This window comes from Odocoileus virginianus, chromosome 8 (assembly GCF_023699985.2).
Source record: "Odocoileus virginianus isolate 20LAN1187 ecotype Illinois chromosome 8, Ovbor_1.2, whole genome shotgun sequence".
NCBI lineage: Eukaryota > Metazoa > Chordata > Mammalia > Artiodactyla > Cervidae > Odocoileus > Odocoileus virginianus.
This window is the reverse complement of record NC_069681.1, coordinates 4813298-4827384: the sequence shown is the minus strand read 5'-3', so window position 1 is coordinate 4827384 and position 14087 is coordinate 4813298. Positions and strand designations below refer to the sequence as shown.

At 34.8% G+C, this 14087-nt stretch overlaps 1 protein-coding gene across 4 annotated transcripts in view; it reads left to right on the top strand.

The window, feature by feature from the left end:
• Positions 1 to 10588, top strand: part of PCDH17 (protocadherin 17) — a 113202-nt gene extending 102614 nt beyond the window's left edge. For all 4 annotated transcript variants that reach the window (XM_070471164.1, XM_070471163.1, XM_070471162.1 and 1 more), the window contains one exon: positions 5879 to 10588. In XM_070471164.1, the coding sequence (XP_070327265.1) occupies positions 5879 to 6561 (683 nt within the window). In that variant the 3' untranslated portion in view covers positions 6562 to 10588. The remainder of the gene's footprint in view (positions 1 to 5878) is intronic.
• Positions 10589 to 14087: the final 3499 nt, after the last annotated feature.

Here is a 14087-nt window from a genome sequence, read left to right as displayed (position 1 = left end):
GTATACACGAACTCTGTGTCTAAGGTTCTGGTTTGTCATTGTTTACTGGCAGATAATCTGTGAGAGGGGTCAATTTAGATTCTGCAGAGTTCATCTCCGGAACACTTGGGCCAGCCACTAATATAGATGGGTGCCAGCTCTCTGCTTCCCCAGACAGCTAATTAGGTATTATGAAAGCTTACATTGGTGAAAGAAGGTCAAGTGAGAAGTGAAGTCAGTCAGTCCTGTCCAGTTCTTTGCAGCCTGTTGGACTGTAGCCCACCAGGCTCCTCCATCAATGGCATTTTCCAGGCAAGAATACTGGAGTGGGTTACCATTTCCTTCTCCAGGGGATCTTCCCGACCCAGGGGTCGAACCCGGCTCTCCCACATTGCAGGCAGCTGCTTTCCCTTCTGAGCCACCAGGGAAGCTCGGAAGAAGGTTAACTAGAAAAAAAAAAGAAAACTGAGAACAAATGAAAAATGAACTTCCATTTATAGAGTTGTCTACTTGGAAACAACTCTAATTTTAAGATGCTGTTAGAAACAGGAGCAACCACCACACTAACAGAAGAGCACTTTTCCTATTTAAAGCTATTTACAAAACAAAAATAAAACTATTCTGTTGACAGTCATGAAGCACAGAAAACTCTCTCAGATGGCCTTCCCCCACAACCACAGCCCTTCAGAGCTTCCTTACTTAATGATCTGATTTATGGATTTTGGTTTTCAGATATCTGTGACAGAGACTTTATTTCATCATTATAAAAAATAAATCAGATGCATATGTGAGACTCCTATTCCAGAAATAATATGCATGTTTTCAGATGTACAAATATGTGGGCTCCAGAGGCAGCAGGCAAAGCTGAAACTAAGGGGAGGAAACCCTTTTATGTTTTCTAGTATTTCCCTAAGTGTTAACAAATTAGTTGCTAATATCTCTCTTTGGGCGGTGTGGTATAATGCTTTGAAGAGAGGGAAAATAAGCTTATCTTATAATTTACTTCTTGAGAGTGATACAGATTCAAATAAAGAGATAGGTTTATTCTGAAGTAAGGAATTTTACGGACTGGTTCCTCAACATGTTTCCTTTAGGGTGAACACTAGAGTCACAACACACAAGGATTTTTTTCCTCTGACTTTTCCCAAAATAACTATATTCAACAGATGCCCCTTAATCTTTAATAATCCTTGCTGGCTTAAATAGTGTTTTGACTTCAAATTTTAGTCTCATACATAGCGACTGTTGGCACCTCTTACCCATCTTGAAACGGCTATGCACTCTTAATGATGTAGTGACATCACAGTGTTAAAATCACATTATTAACATTAAGTTCTGGTAACCTTTGTGGAAGATTGTTAAAATCCAATACTTTGGGAACAGATAATTTCATGTGTTACCTAAATCTTTTTTCCTCACACATATGTAACTTTCACAGTGACTGTTCCTTTGAAGGTATATTTTGGCAGAAAATGATTGCTTGCCTAATATCTTTAAGATTAAGTTGTTAAACAGCTTAGTCTAGGTTTAAAAAAAGATTGAAAGAGCTTTCAGATTTGTCAGCCAAAATGAATATGCAGATTTCAACCATCTTTATTTCTAAATCAATTTGAATTATATAAAATTTTAAAATCAGTAGTCAAGTTGTTTATTCAGTCAGAGATTTCACAGTCAGTTGAAGGGAAAAGAGAAAGATTAAAATGTTGTTTATTGGTGATTTTAAATAAAAAGATTTATGCACGTAAATTATATAAAAAATTTTGTAAATTATGAAAATGTTCATATATATGCCTATTAGATATATATCTTTTATATTACTAATATGTAACTTTTATATTACTAATATATAACTTTTCTGTGCATTTTATTCATTCACCTGTATTTCTCTTATGGTAGTTTCTGATTTTTAATTTTCAGGAAGACATTGGAAATGCATTTGAGTTTTAAAATTTTGTTTGGACTATCTGCTGGAGTAAGCTCAATTTTATTACACACATTCAAATAGAAATTGTACATGTGTATGTGTGTGTGTGTGTGTAGTTTATGGTGGCAGCTGAATTGCAAGTATTTCTCATAATTTGAGTGACTATATCTTTTGCAAAAAAAAAATCATATAAATTAAAATTGACCTAATTAAGATAACTATGTTTAGATCCCTCCCCTTGAGATCTTATATAATAGCCAGGTATGACTATAGTGATAAAGAGAGTGCTACTTGCTCAGTCATTTCCAACTCTTTGTGACCCGCTAGACTCCTCTGTGCATGGAATTCTCCAGGCAAGAATGCTAAAGTGGGTAGCCTTTCCCTTCTCCAGAGGATCTTCCTAACCCAGGAATTGAACTCAGGTGTCCTGCACTACAGATAGATTCTTTACCATCTGAGCCACCAGGGAAGTCCATAGTAGTATAGAAAGTGATTCTTAATAGTAAACAAGAATTTAAATGTATACAGATGTCACATGGTCCTTCAGATAATTATACATTTAAAAGATTAGACACTGTAAACTTTCTCTATAGACAGAACTGCCCATATTTCCAGCTGTTGGAATTCAGAGTTGTTTTCACTTTGCAATATCTCAGTTACTCTCATCTGTATACTTTTTGGATTATCTGATCTTTCTTGGCAAATGGTGATTTTGTGAAAGAGTTATCATGTTATATTGAGGAAAGGACAAAAATTAGGGTAAATAATTTCCTTGTAATCCCAGATTGGCCCAGAAGAAAAAGTGCATCTTGGGTCAAAGTTTTCTAAGTTTGTTTACTGTCCAGGATCCTTACTTTTTTTTTTTTTTTTTGATGCGAATATCTAAACTCTGTAAATAGTGGCTGTCTATCTAATTTGATTCTTTTTTCATTTTTATAGTTCATAATTCAACATGTCTATTCTGGAATTCATTTCCCCAAGGTACAGAAAGAAGTTTGATTATCTACCTTTATAGCTCTAGAGCTGGAGAAAATCCTCCATGTTATTATCCTTTATTATACACACTTAGTTTATTGAAGAGATTTTAAAAATTATAATAGAAGGTATGCATGGCAAAAATCCTCCCAATATGACTCCTCTTCCATTAAGCCTCTAGTTCCTCCCTCCATCCCTCTCTCTTTTCACTTAGAATTCCTTCTACCCTCTCTATTTCTTTTTGTCTTGCTGGTCATTTTTTTTTTTCTCTTGTTGGTCTAGCTGGTCATTCATTATTTACTACCAATGTCTCTTTTATGTACCAACCTAATCATCTATTTATTTATGTTACTTCAGAAATAATTTGACTTTCTCATAAATTATTTGACCTTTGGCAATTATAGTTCACTTTATGCTCATAGTTTCTGCTATTTATGCAAACGTGTCCATTTAATTTTCTTCACTGTCTGTGAACTGCTGCTATCAAGTCTATTGCTCAGTTGTGTCCGACTCTTCGCGACTCCATGGACTATAGAGTCCATGGAATTCTCTGGGCCAGAACACTGGAGTGGGTAGCAGTTCCCTTCTACAGGGGATCTTCCCAACCCAGGGATCGAACCCAGGTCTCCCACACAGAACACAGATTCTTTACCAGCTGAGCCACAGGGAAGCCCAAAAGTGAAGCTGTTTCCACCCAGTTTCCAACCAGGGACCTTGTGCATGTTGGGGGAACATGATAACCACTAAACTGGGGAAACCACAGAGTTGTGGTTTCCTTAGTGTAGTGGCTGCTATCAAAATTACAGTCTAATCCCAAGGTGAACAGCATGTAATGTGTCAAAATCAGTACTCGAAATTTTCTCCCTTAGTTGTGTCATGAAGTTGAGTAGTAAAACTGCAGGGTTTATGTTGGTTTCAAATTCAAGGTCGATTTATACTTTCATACATCTGCATTACTCTATCTCGTTCACTCTCTTCTTAAATACATATTGAATTCATTCAGAGCTGGGCTCTCCAAGTTACTGAAATTGAGGCCATTCAATATTGAATGATAAAACATTAATGTATTTCAAAGAGAGTGTATGGGCTGTAAATGAAGTTTTTAAAAATCACAACTCTAAAAGATATAGAAATATTACCAAGTGAAATGGATGGTAAAGTTTTTTACTGGATCTTTGAAGAATAAAATTAGTTGAGTGAAATGATACATATGTTTTTTCTAAAACTTACTGACACAGGTATACTATTAATGATTTACTTTCAGAATACATAATGTTAAACAGATACCTGATATTAAACTTTTTCAATATCCTGTTGTTTAAATCCTACTCTACTTTAAATCTGCACAGGGAGGTTTTCAGAAAATTGCCTAGCTTCTCTGCTTCTGTTTGTGTCCATCTGTCTGACAACCTTTCACATCATAGACAGTATTTGAGTTTGTGAGTAGATAGTAGATAGTTTAGTTTGAGACTACATTTCAGCATTCTTGACTGCATTACATAATAAGCTTAACATATTCTATTCACTGCTAGGTAAATGTATTTTAAGAAGAAAGACAATTAAAATAGGGAAAAGACACCTAGATACTTCCTTTTAACATTTCATGTGTGAATGATACATGCTATGAAATATCATAGAATTTTTGTTCTGTCAAAACACTATTTTGATTCCTTTCTAAGAGTTTAGTTTCATAGAAAATTATTTTATCCTAAAACTTTTTGAGGTGAATTAAGTTGTGTTTTTTTTTCTTTTTGGATAAGGAATTATTTATGTGTTTTAAATATAAACAGATTTTGTATATGACTTTTAAATGTAGCTGTATAAATTTATCAGTGCTATTAAATTTGCTGATTTTTCCCTTGCACATAGGACACTATACATTATAGAGATCCTCTTGCATCAATTAAATGGTAATCCCAAGAGTTCCCAAATGTGTAGGGAATTCTATTCCCATCGCATGGAGTTAAATTGTAAATATCCTCTCCTGAAAAAAAGTCCCTGTTTTAAAAAGGATCATTAAACATAAGGAGGACAACCATTTGTTGGTGAAAGGGAAAACTGGGAAGATATAGTTCAAAGTTATAATTTAAAATATTGAGTTCATGGACTGTTGTCATAGTGAAGGAATTTTCTTTCATATTTTCTTGTTCAGCATGTTTGAAACAGTGGTAATTAAAAGAATGGTTTATTTAGATTATCTACATGTTATCGTGAAAGAGAAGTGAAATTCTCCCAGAAAGTATTACTGTTTAGGAAATCAAGATTTGTCATTCATTCTGAACTATATCTGTTGACTAAAATCCATTTTCACTTACTTACACCAAAAACAAAACAAACAAACAAAATTGAAGTGAAGAAACCTGATTACGTGATCCATCTGCAAATCTACTACAATAGGACTATGTACATTTTTGACAAGTTTGTTTATAACACATTTTGATAGAAAATTCTATTTGCTATTCTCAGTAGGAAAAGTACGCTTTTAAAGGAAAAGTTTTATTTCATGACTGTTACCAAAATAACAATTACAAGCAAAATAGGGATAAAACATGAAAAAAAAAAACAGTTTAGGACTTGGTATGGAAGTTTGCAATTCAGTTTTTATACTGTTATTTGATTTGAAAAATTAATCCTGGTAATCCTTTTTGAAGTTCCCTGTTTCCAGGATGGATTATACAGAACAAAGACTAACTGATATCCCCAGGAGATTAGTTTACAGTGATGCTCTATTCTACTGAGAATGATTCTCCAATGGCCACTTTTTACTTCTTTCCAGGCTATGGGAATTCGTTCATATCTAGAGAATAGACTTAAATAAAACCATTGTCTCAACCAGCAGGTTTATGCAACCATCCTGAAATGTTTTAATTATTGTTTTCTTTTCCTTTTTAATTAAGAGACCAGAGGTCAAGCAAACCCAGGGAGAGCGGATCACAGTCTCGGTAGAAATGTAAAGGCAACCCTAGTGATTGGCTTTGCTGTCTTTCTTTTGTTTTGCAGAACCGGAAGAGTGTGTTAATTGCACAGATGAATGCCGAGTGCTTGGTCATTCTGACAGGTGCTGGATGCCACAGTTCCCTGCAACCAATCAGGCTGAAAATGCAGATTACCGCACAAATCTCTTTGTACCCACAGTTGAAGCGAATGTTGAGACCGAGACTTATGAAACTGTGAATCCCACTGGGAAAAAGACTTTTTGTACATTTGGAAAAGACAAGCGAGAGCACACGATTCTCATTGCCAATGTGAAACCTTATTTAAAAGCCAAACGTGCCCTGAGCCCTCTCCTCCAAGAGGTCCCTTCAGCATCAAGCAGCCCGACCAAGGCGTGCATCGAGCCTTGCACTTCCACAAAAGGCTCCCTGGATGGTTGCGAAGCAAAGCCAGGAGCCCTGGCCGAGGCGAGCGGCCAGTACTTGCCCACTGACAGTCAGTATCTGTCCCCCAGCAAGCAACCAAGAGACCCTCCCTTCCTGGCCTCTGAGCAGATGGCAAGGGTCTTCGCAGATGTGCATTCGAGAGCCAGCCGGGATTCCAGCGAGATGGGCACCGTCCTGGAGCAACTTGACCACCCCGGCCAGGATCTGGGCAGAGAGTCGGTGGATGCAGAGGAGGTCGTGAGGGAAATCGACAAGCTTCTGCAGGACTGCCGGGGAAATGACCCTGTGGCTGTGAGGAAGTGAAGAAGAATAAAAGGCATTGGCATCTTCCTGTTTCTTCTTTTGATTGAAAACTGATCCCTCCTGGTGACAACCCCATTTTACAGGGATGAAGAAAGACCGATGCTGCTTTCAGGCTCTTAGTGAACATCTGAAGTGCCCACGAGTATGTTCTTTTCACTGCTGTTTCTTTTTCAGAGATAACGATGGTTTTGTTCTGACCAGAATTATATTAGGACAGAATTAACGAAGCTCAAAGCGGAAAGACAAACAGAGAAGAAAAAGGAGAGGAGATAAAAGAGGATGATGAAGCAAGTTACCTTTTGACAATCTGTTAGGAAGGTATACAGTGTGAGAATGGAAGATTTTTTCTGATCGCTCTAAGACTGTCCTCCATGATTTATGCTGACTTAACTGTTTACCTATAAACCCCATACAAAGCAGGGTCATAATTTTTGATCTGTGGTAGAATTTCTAGCAGTCACCACAGGCTTCTACTGAACGCCCCGAAAAGACCTTGCAGTAGTCCAAGCTACACCAAACATTAACACATATTTGTGGTAAACATTTCTGTATAAAGTTACCTGCCACACATATAAACACAGAGAACATTCCATATCATTAGTCGAAAAAAATTAAAAACTGGGTCATTTGTAAAACACCTCATGTCGTATGAAAGTTAAGTGTAAAAAGATATATTCCATTTTGTCCTGCACACACATAGACTAACTCACTTCATGAAAGGAGAAGAAAATTTAAAGGTTTAAAATCCCTCTTTAGCATTTTAGTGTCCAACAAACATATATGTAACAATGGATATGTTTTAAATTTGCCCTGGAAAAGTTCTGAAAAGTAGTTACCGTTGAGTGCTGATATTCAGAGACAATTAACATGATTGATATGTTTTATTCATTTGTGGACACTAAAATAGCTCAGGAACGTGAAAATGTTTTAGACATACACAAATCACATGACCATTTACATGTGCAAATGTAAGAAGATTAAATGTGTTTACATCAAATGACATATTTTTATTGATTTATTGCAGATTCAGTGCATATGAGCCAAATTGTTGAGTGTATAAGAGCTATATTGTGTATTTTATTAAATTAATATATAGTTGTGTTGCAAAAATATTTGGGCTTATATTGTAAATGGCAAGTGTTGCCTCGGTAGCTGTCGAACTCTATGAGTTTTGTTTTTTCCTGCTTCCTTTTCCCCATGGAGTGTTGGAAGCAGTGCCTCAGAGCAAAGTCTCTTGTTTAATGTATAGTCTACCAAGTACTACAGTACATAATCTGTTCAAAATGTGTTTGAGTGAGCTGATGGAGCTAACTGAAAGGTCAAAAAATACATCTGTCAGTCACTGTTATGTGCAAGTCCTTTGTGGAAGCTTTTATTAAAGTCACGCTAAATCACAAGAATTACATTTGTACCAATACCTGAAACTTCTTCATGTTTTTCGATACCTTGCAGCTTCTGCCTATGTAGATATCATACTGTTGATTAGTTCTCAAAAGTATCCTAAGTGGTTCAATGTGTGTTCCCATTATATTTCAAAACCATGCAAAATGCTTTAATGCATGTGTGGTACCAGCGCTGGTTACTTGCATTGTGCAGTGTTTTACAAGAGGTCTTGGTCTTAACAGAAGTTTTGCCTTTTTTTTTCAGTGCTCTTCTGCCTCTTTTGATTGGTGTCCTTTGAGAACAATACACCTTCGATCCCTTCATTTTGTTGCACCTTTCCTTGTGACATTTAGCAAGTTTCAAACTTACTTCCATGTGAGGCTAGGAAACCTCAAATTTCAGGAATTGGGAAAAAGTAAAATTAGCACTTGCAGAAGTAGCAGCAGATGGGAAAATGCCTTGATTGACATTTTCCTTCAGCGTTTAAAAATTTTGGCATTTTACAGCTTCATGACAAACAGTTTCCAGCCCATACCTTAGAATATGTGGTGCTGAGTTAAATAAAGGCTGTTTGTGCACTCTAGCAGAAAAATGCATTATTTGCAAACTGGTGGAGAATTCTGTGCCTTCTTTCCTGGCCACCAAGCCAGTGTAGTAACAGCGTAAATGTCATAAAATCCTTATATCAAAAACAAAAGCAAAAACAAACACAGAGGTGAATTCAGTTTTGTAATTTTAAACCTCAAAAAATCCAACTGAAAATATTTCCGTCCAATGCTGTCAAGATTTGAGACTGTACCTCGTTTGCAGAACTGCTTTGAAAGGGAAGAGTGGACGACTCCCATCAGCCTTATCCTCTTGAGAACTCTATTTGGTTCCTAGTAACAGCCTTTCCAAAGCTCTACTCTTGGTTTTTATTATTCATAAGTGTTTAAATTAGAAAAGAAAGGATCTTGTACATGTGAAACTTAATTGACTCTCTATATTTTGGACAATTTATGTATCTGAAATGTGTCGTCTCTCTTATATGATGTTATTTTTTGCCAGGAGACTACAGGTTGATTTAGCTTGATAGCTGCAATTTGATGGAAAACTGATTTCCGTTTAGTCTTACCAAGTGTTGCCTCTCTCTTACTAGACAATAGCCAAGTAGTAAAATCTAAGGCAGTATGTAAATGAAATCAACAAAGAGAGTAGGGTTCATTTTTAAAATGTTCTTAATGCTGAGTAACCAGTTGTTCAATTTATTATAGGTGTCTGAAGACATTAAAACACTATCAGATTTTAAGAATTGGTTGTGCCAATGTGTGAGGGATTACCTTTAGGCTCTCTGTCACCAGTGATTTACTAGCGTTAGCTGTTTAACACATTATCTGTATTTAGTAGTGATTATTTATTTACCAGTTGGTGGTAATTCAGCAGTCAGGACGCTAAGCTTTTATAGTTGAGTTGAAGGGAATCTTGCTTTTATTCATTTGGCTGGCAACTGCCTTTATCACAGACCTCTGGTGCTTGGCTTCCATGGAAGTCTCTGAGATGCCAAAATTACCCCTTTGGGGAGCAACTTGCTCTAAGGGGTGATGCAGTGATATTTCAAGGGGTTTTTGTCACAATTCAGAATGTGAAAAATTATCTTAATTCACATGCTCCAATTACTAGCCCCTCAAAAAAATCACACACAATCAAAATAAATAAAAAAATACTTTGTCTTTTAGGTCCTTAAATAACTGTATCAAGCACAGAAAAAGAATCTATAGAATTTTTCATAAGAAAGTCACAGTTCTAAAAATTGTTTACTGATGAACTAAAAAATGTACCAGTAACAAAGCAGTGTTTCCATTCAATGTTAATGTGTTAATGATAAAAGATCTTTTCATCAAAATTAAAAGTAGTGAGAATCAGTGTTAGTTGTACCTATACCAAAGTAAACATAAAAGAGACGCATCATGCAGTTTCAAAGAATGCTTTCATGTTATTTCTTAACCTGGCATACTTAATCCTTACTGCAGGCAATATGCAAATATTGGCTCACTACTCCATAAATTAATTGAATTCCTGGTTGGGAAATTGACTTGTTTTGTTTTTCTACATTAGCTGAGATCTTGTAAAACATGACTTCCCTTTAAAGGATCTAGGTACTGCTCAATTTAAAAAATGACACCATAAAAAAGAAAAAAAAAAGCAATGTAGTGATGGAGCAATATGCTTTATTAGAACCAGGTTAAAAGCTGTTTGTTGCCTAATGGAGTAGAAGTTGCTGAGGTCAACAAGTAGACTGAGGTTTGGCATAATATATGCCCACTCATTATTGTCTAATTATATTCTTTTGACAACAGACAACACTTATCGGAGCATTAATTCAAATGAGAGTTCTGGCTATCAAGATGTGTTGATTCGAAATGTGATTGAATGAGACCTGAATAAAGTCTGACTTTCCTGGCTCCAGTGTTTCGTAGGTTGGCTATTCCCATTTGTCAGCCCCATCACTCCATAAGGTTCTTAGCTGCACCAAGTGATTGGTGAACAAGGACAACAACAAAGCAGATACGTTGTATGGATTTATCTCAACGCTATTGTTTAATGGCTGTGTTTAATGTGACCTATCTGGAAAATGAGGACTCTGAATAAAAAGCTATTACTAATAGTGGTGTTGCCTTCCCTTGAATTCTCTAATACACTGTGTACTGCAGGGACCCTGATCATAATTATTTTGGAAAGCAATTGTGACATCACAAATGTTTGTGCTATTCCTTTATTTGCCAGTAAAATAAGCTTTTGGAAAACTTATTTAACAATAATGTTACTCAGTGGGAATTTGTTACCAGGCTTTCAGATAGCCTGATAAGTTGGATAGTCAAATATTTACCATGCAGTCATAGCCTAATGATACTAGTGGCTTTTCATATTTATGATTGGTTTGAAGATACTTTGGTATAAGATCCTAAAGGACTTCAGAAAAATCATTTTTATAAGACCTCTCATAAGCTTACATGACTGATAAAACCACCTATTTATAAATGATGTTTTAAAGTTAGTACATGTTTATTGTGGCATCTTAAAATAATAAGCCTCTCTTTCTACTTATTAAACAAATGTTTACTGAATTCCTACTCTGTGTTTTCCTTGGGCAATTATGCCCCAGGAGTAAACAGTAAAATCCAAATGGTGCCTGAGTCACAGTAGTCTGGTGGGAGAAACAGAGGTAAGTTCAACTCTTTATGAACTAGATTTGCTTGTTTGCATTTTCCCTCAGCTAGACCATACATCCCACATCTCTGCCAGTTCACACCCAGTGATTACAAACCAACATAATGTTCTGCCCCTGTTGATTTTTTTCTTTTAATTTTACTTTTCTTCTGACAGTATAAATTACATCAAGAAATGTGCTTTGCTTTTCCATATTTAAAATCTTTGTGGTTTAGACTTACTAGAATAGACTAAATGTCCTATCCATTGTTTTCCTCATTTGTTGATTAACATGTCTGTTTCTTTTTCAATGAGCACCACTTAGATGTCAGGTTCCATACAATGGGTCCTAAGGTACAAAAAACTAAAATAATTACATTTTACCCTCAGAGTACTTATAGCTTGTACCTAGGTTGTATATGCTAACATAGAAATTGATGTTATATTGCCTTGAATTATATTGCCTCATAGAAATCGACCTTATATTACCTTTTATAATAAAAATATTTCTGTGTTAAGTAGAGCAAAACCATATTGTTATCACGTCATTTATTGCTTTCAAGTGTGTTAATTGACTCACCTGAACCAGTTGACCAGGGCTGAAGGATTTGGAAGTCTTTCAGATGAACAACTCGACCTGGCCAGGTTGCAATGAGGAGGAAGTCATGTGTGCAACGTGTATCACAAGCTTCCTTCATGTCAATGAGCTGTTAAAGCCCCTCAGATTAGGGTATTTTTTAAGTAGATATGCCCCAAAGATACAATTATTTGACAATCAGAGAGCAATCATTTGTAGGATATGAAGAGAACAAATTCTTAAACATCACTATAGCATCAATACAGCACAGAGAAATAGATCATCAAGTTAATGGACCATCTTCAAACTCTTTATTAAATGCTTTTGTAGATGGTTGCACATGGTTCACCAAGGAAATATATCATTTTCTGTTCATATTAGAAATGAATAATGCTGGATAATCCACTGTCCGTTAGGATTTATAAAAGGGTGCAACTTCTTTCCCTGTTCTCCCTTTTTAAATAATTCAGAGAAAGTTGCCAAACAATAGCTTAGTTTTTGAAGCTACTCTAAATGTTAATGAGTATCTTACATACAAATATTGATTAGAGAGGAAATATTTTTGTGAGTTTTTTGGTTTTTGTTTTCTTTTTTTTTCTTACAAATTTTGTATCACACAGACTGACTTCACCCATTTGATGTGTTCCATTCTTTATCTTACAAATGAAGCATTTCACTTTGAGAATAACAATTTATAAATAATCTGTAGCATTCTAATGAACTAAATTTCGATTATTATTTATATTTCAAAATCTATTTTCCTGAAGGTACAATATTCAATCAAATTAGTTCATAATATTTTTCAAAGATTGTAAAACAGAAACAATATTGGAAGCTTTCTTTGTTATTGTTCAACTTACACAGTTTATCGTGATATTTTGTATAAAATATTGGTCAGCACTATTTATATGAAAATTGTGCTTATTTCCCTAAGGGTTTGTAACATCAGGCAAGTCAAATAATAGTTACACAAGCCCAGTTAATACTGATAAATTCTATTTGTGGAGAATTTTCCAATTCCCAGAGAATTTTCACAAATTTAGAAGGCATTACAAAATTAGAAATTCTGAAGCTCAAGGAGGTAAATAAACTCAACCAAAGGCATTGAGCTTGGAAGTCTTAAGACCACACTTGAACTTACTGAGCAGTTCCTCTATTTGCAGCTGATTTTGTGGATTCCAAAATCTTGCCCTATTTAACATCTAGCCTTTCTAGTATTTTAAATTTATCGTACCATAAAACATTAAATTATGCCAGTAATATGCCTTTCACTTTTAGTTGACAGTCACATCGTATAACCTAGATAGTCTCTATGTTAATAGTTCATAACAACGTTAAATAATTTAAAAATAGAGAATAGGGATTATACTCTACAAGAAAAACAAAAGACATTACAAGAACTGAGCCTCTCTTAAGATTGCCTTCAATTCTTTACTGTCATTTATAAAATTGTTTCACAGCATTGATGGTATGGTCTCCAAAATATCCTGAAACTTTATGGAAGATTTGCTTTTTCATGAACTTAATATATTCTCATGGAAGATATTCATAGATTTTATTTAATTCCTTTACATCATAAGGTTATGCATATGCTGAATCAATAAGATTACTAATTGACTTCTTAGAAATAATCACATAAATTAATAATATTGAAAGGACATTTAAATATTGCATTTATACATATGGATCTGTATGGACATATGGAGACATGAGAGTCCAGTTATCTCAAAAGTCAGTATCACAAAATAAAGAAGAGAATTTAAGTAGTAGCAATATGGATAAAGGATGAGCACACTTTTTATTTATGACTTTTCTCATCCACATTTGATAAAATATTATATCATTGCTGTTTTCAGTAATCTGATGAAAAAGAGAGATTACTATAGCTATCCAAGTCATTTTCAGTCTGGTTAATCAAAAGTGAAGTGTTCTGATTCTTCCTGAGTTTTGCTTACTCATTCATTTTTAATATCTCTCTTTGCAATTTACAGAAAACCAACCTTATTCTCAAGAGGTCCAGAAATAAATTTTGATGTAATTTTATTACTAACAGTTTTACATTTTGAATACTTAAATTCAGATAGATGGGATATGGTATTCATTCCTTCACTTTATTGATCAGCTGAATATCTCAACACTATCTATTTGTCATCATATTTTGCTATTATTCCTCCTTATTTTTGCAGTTGAAATATATTTTCACTATGATAATTTGCTTTGATGTAATATTTTTGAATTTTTATTCTATTCTTTCTATTAAAAATCAGGTTTATTTATATAGATATCTTTATAGAATTAATTTTTATTGCATTATCTACTGTCTTGCATATGACCAGTCTCTTATTTTCATAATTTTCTATCAATATCAAGTATTATATAG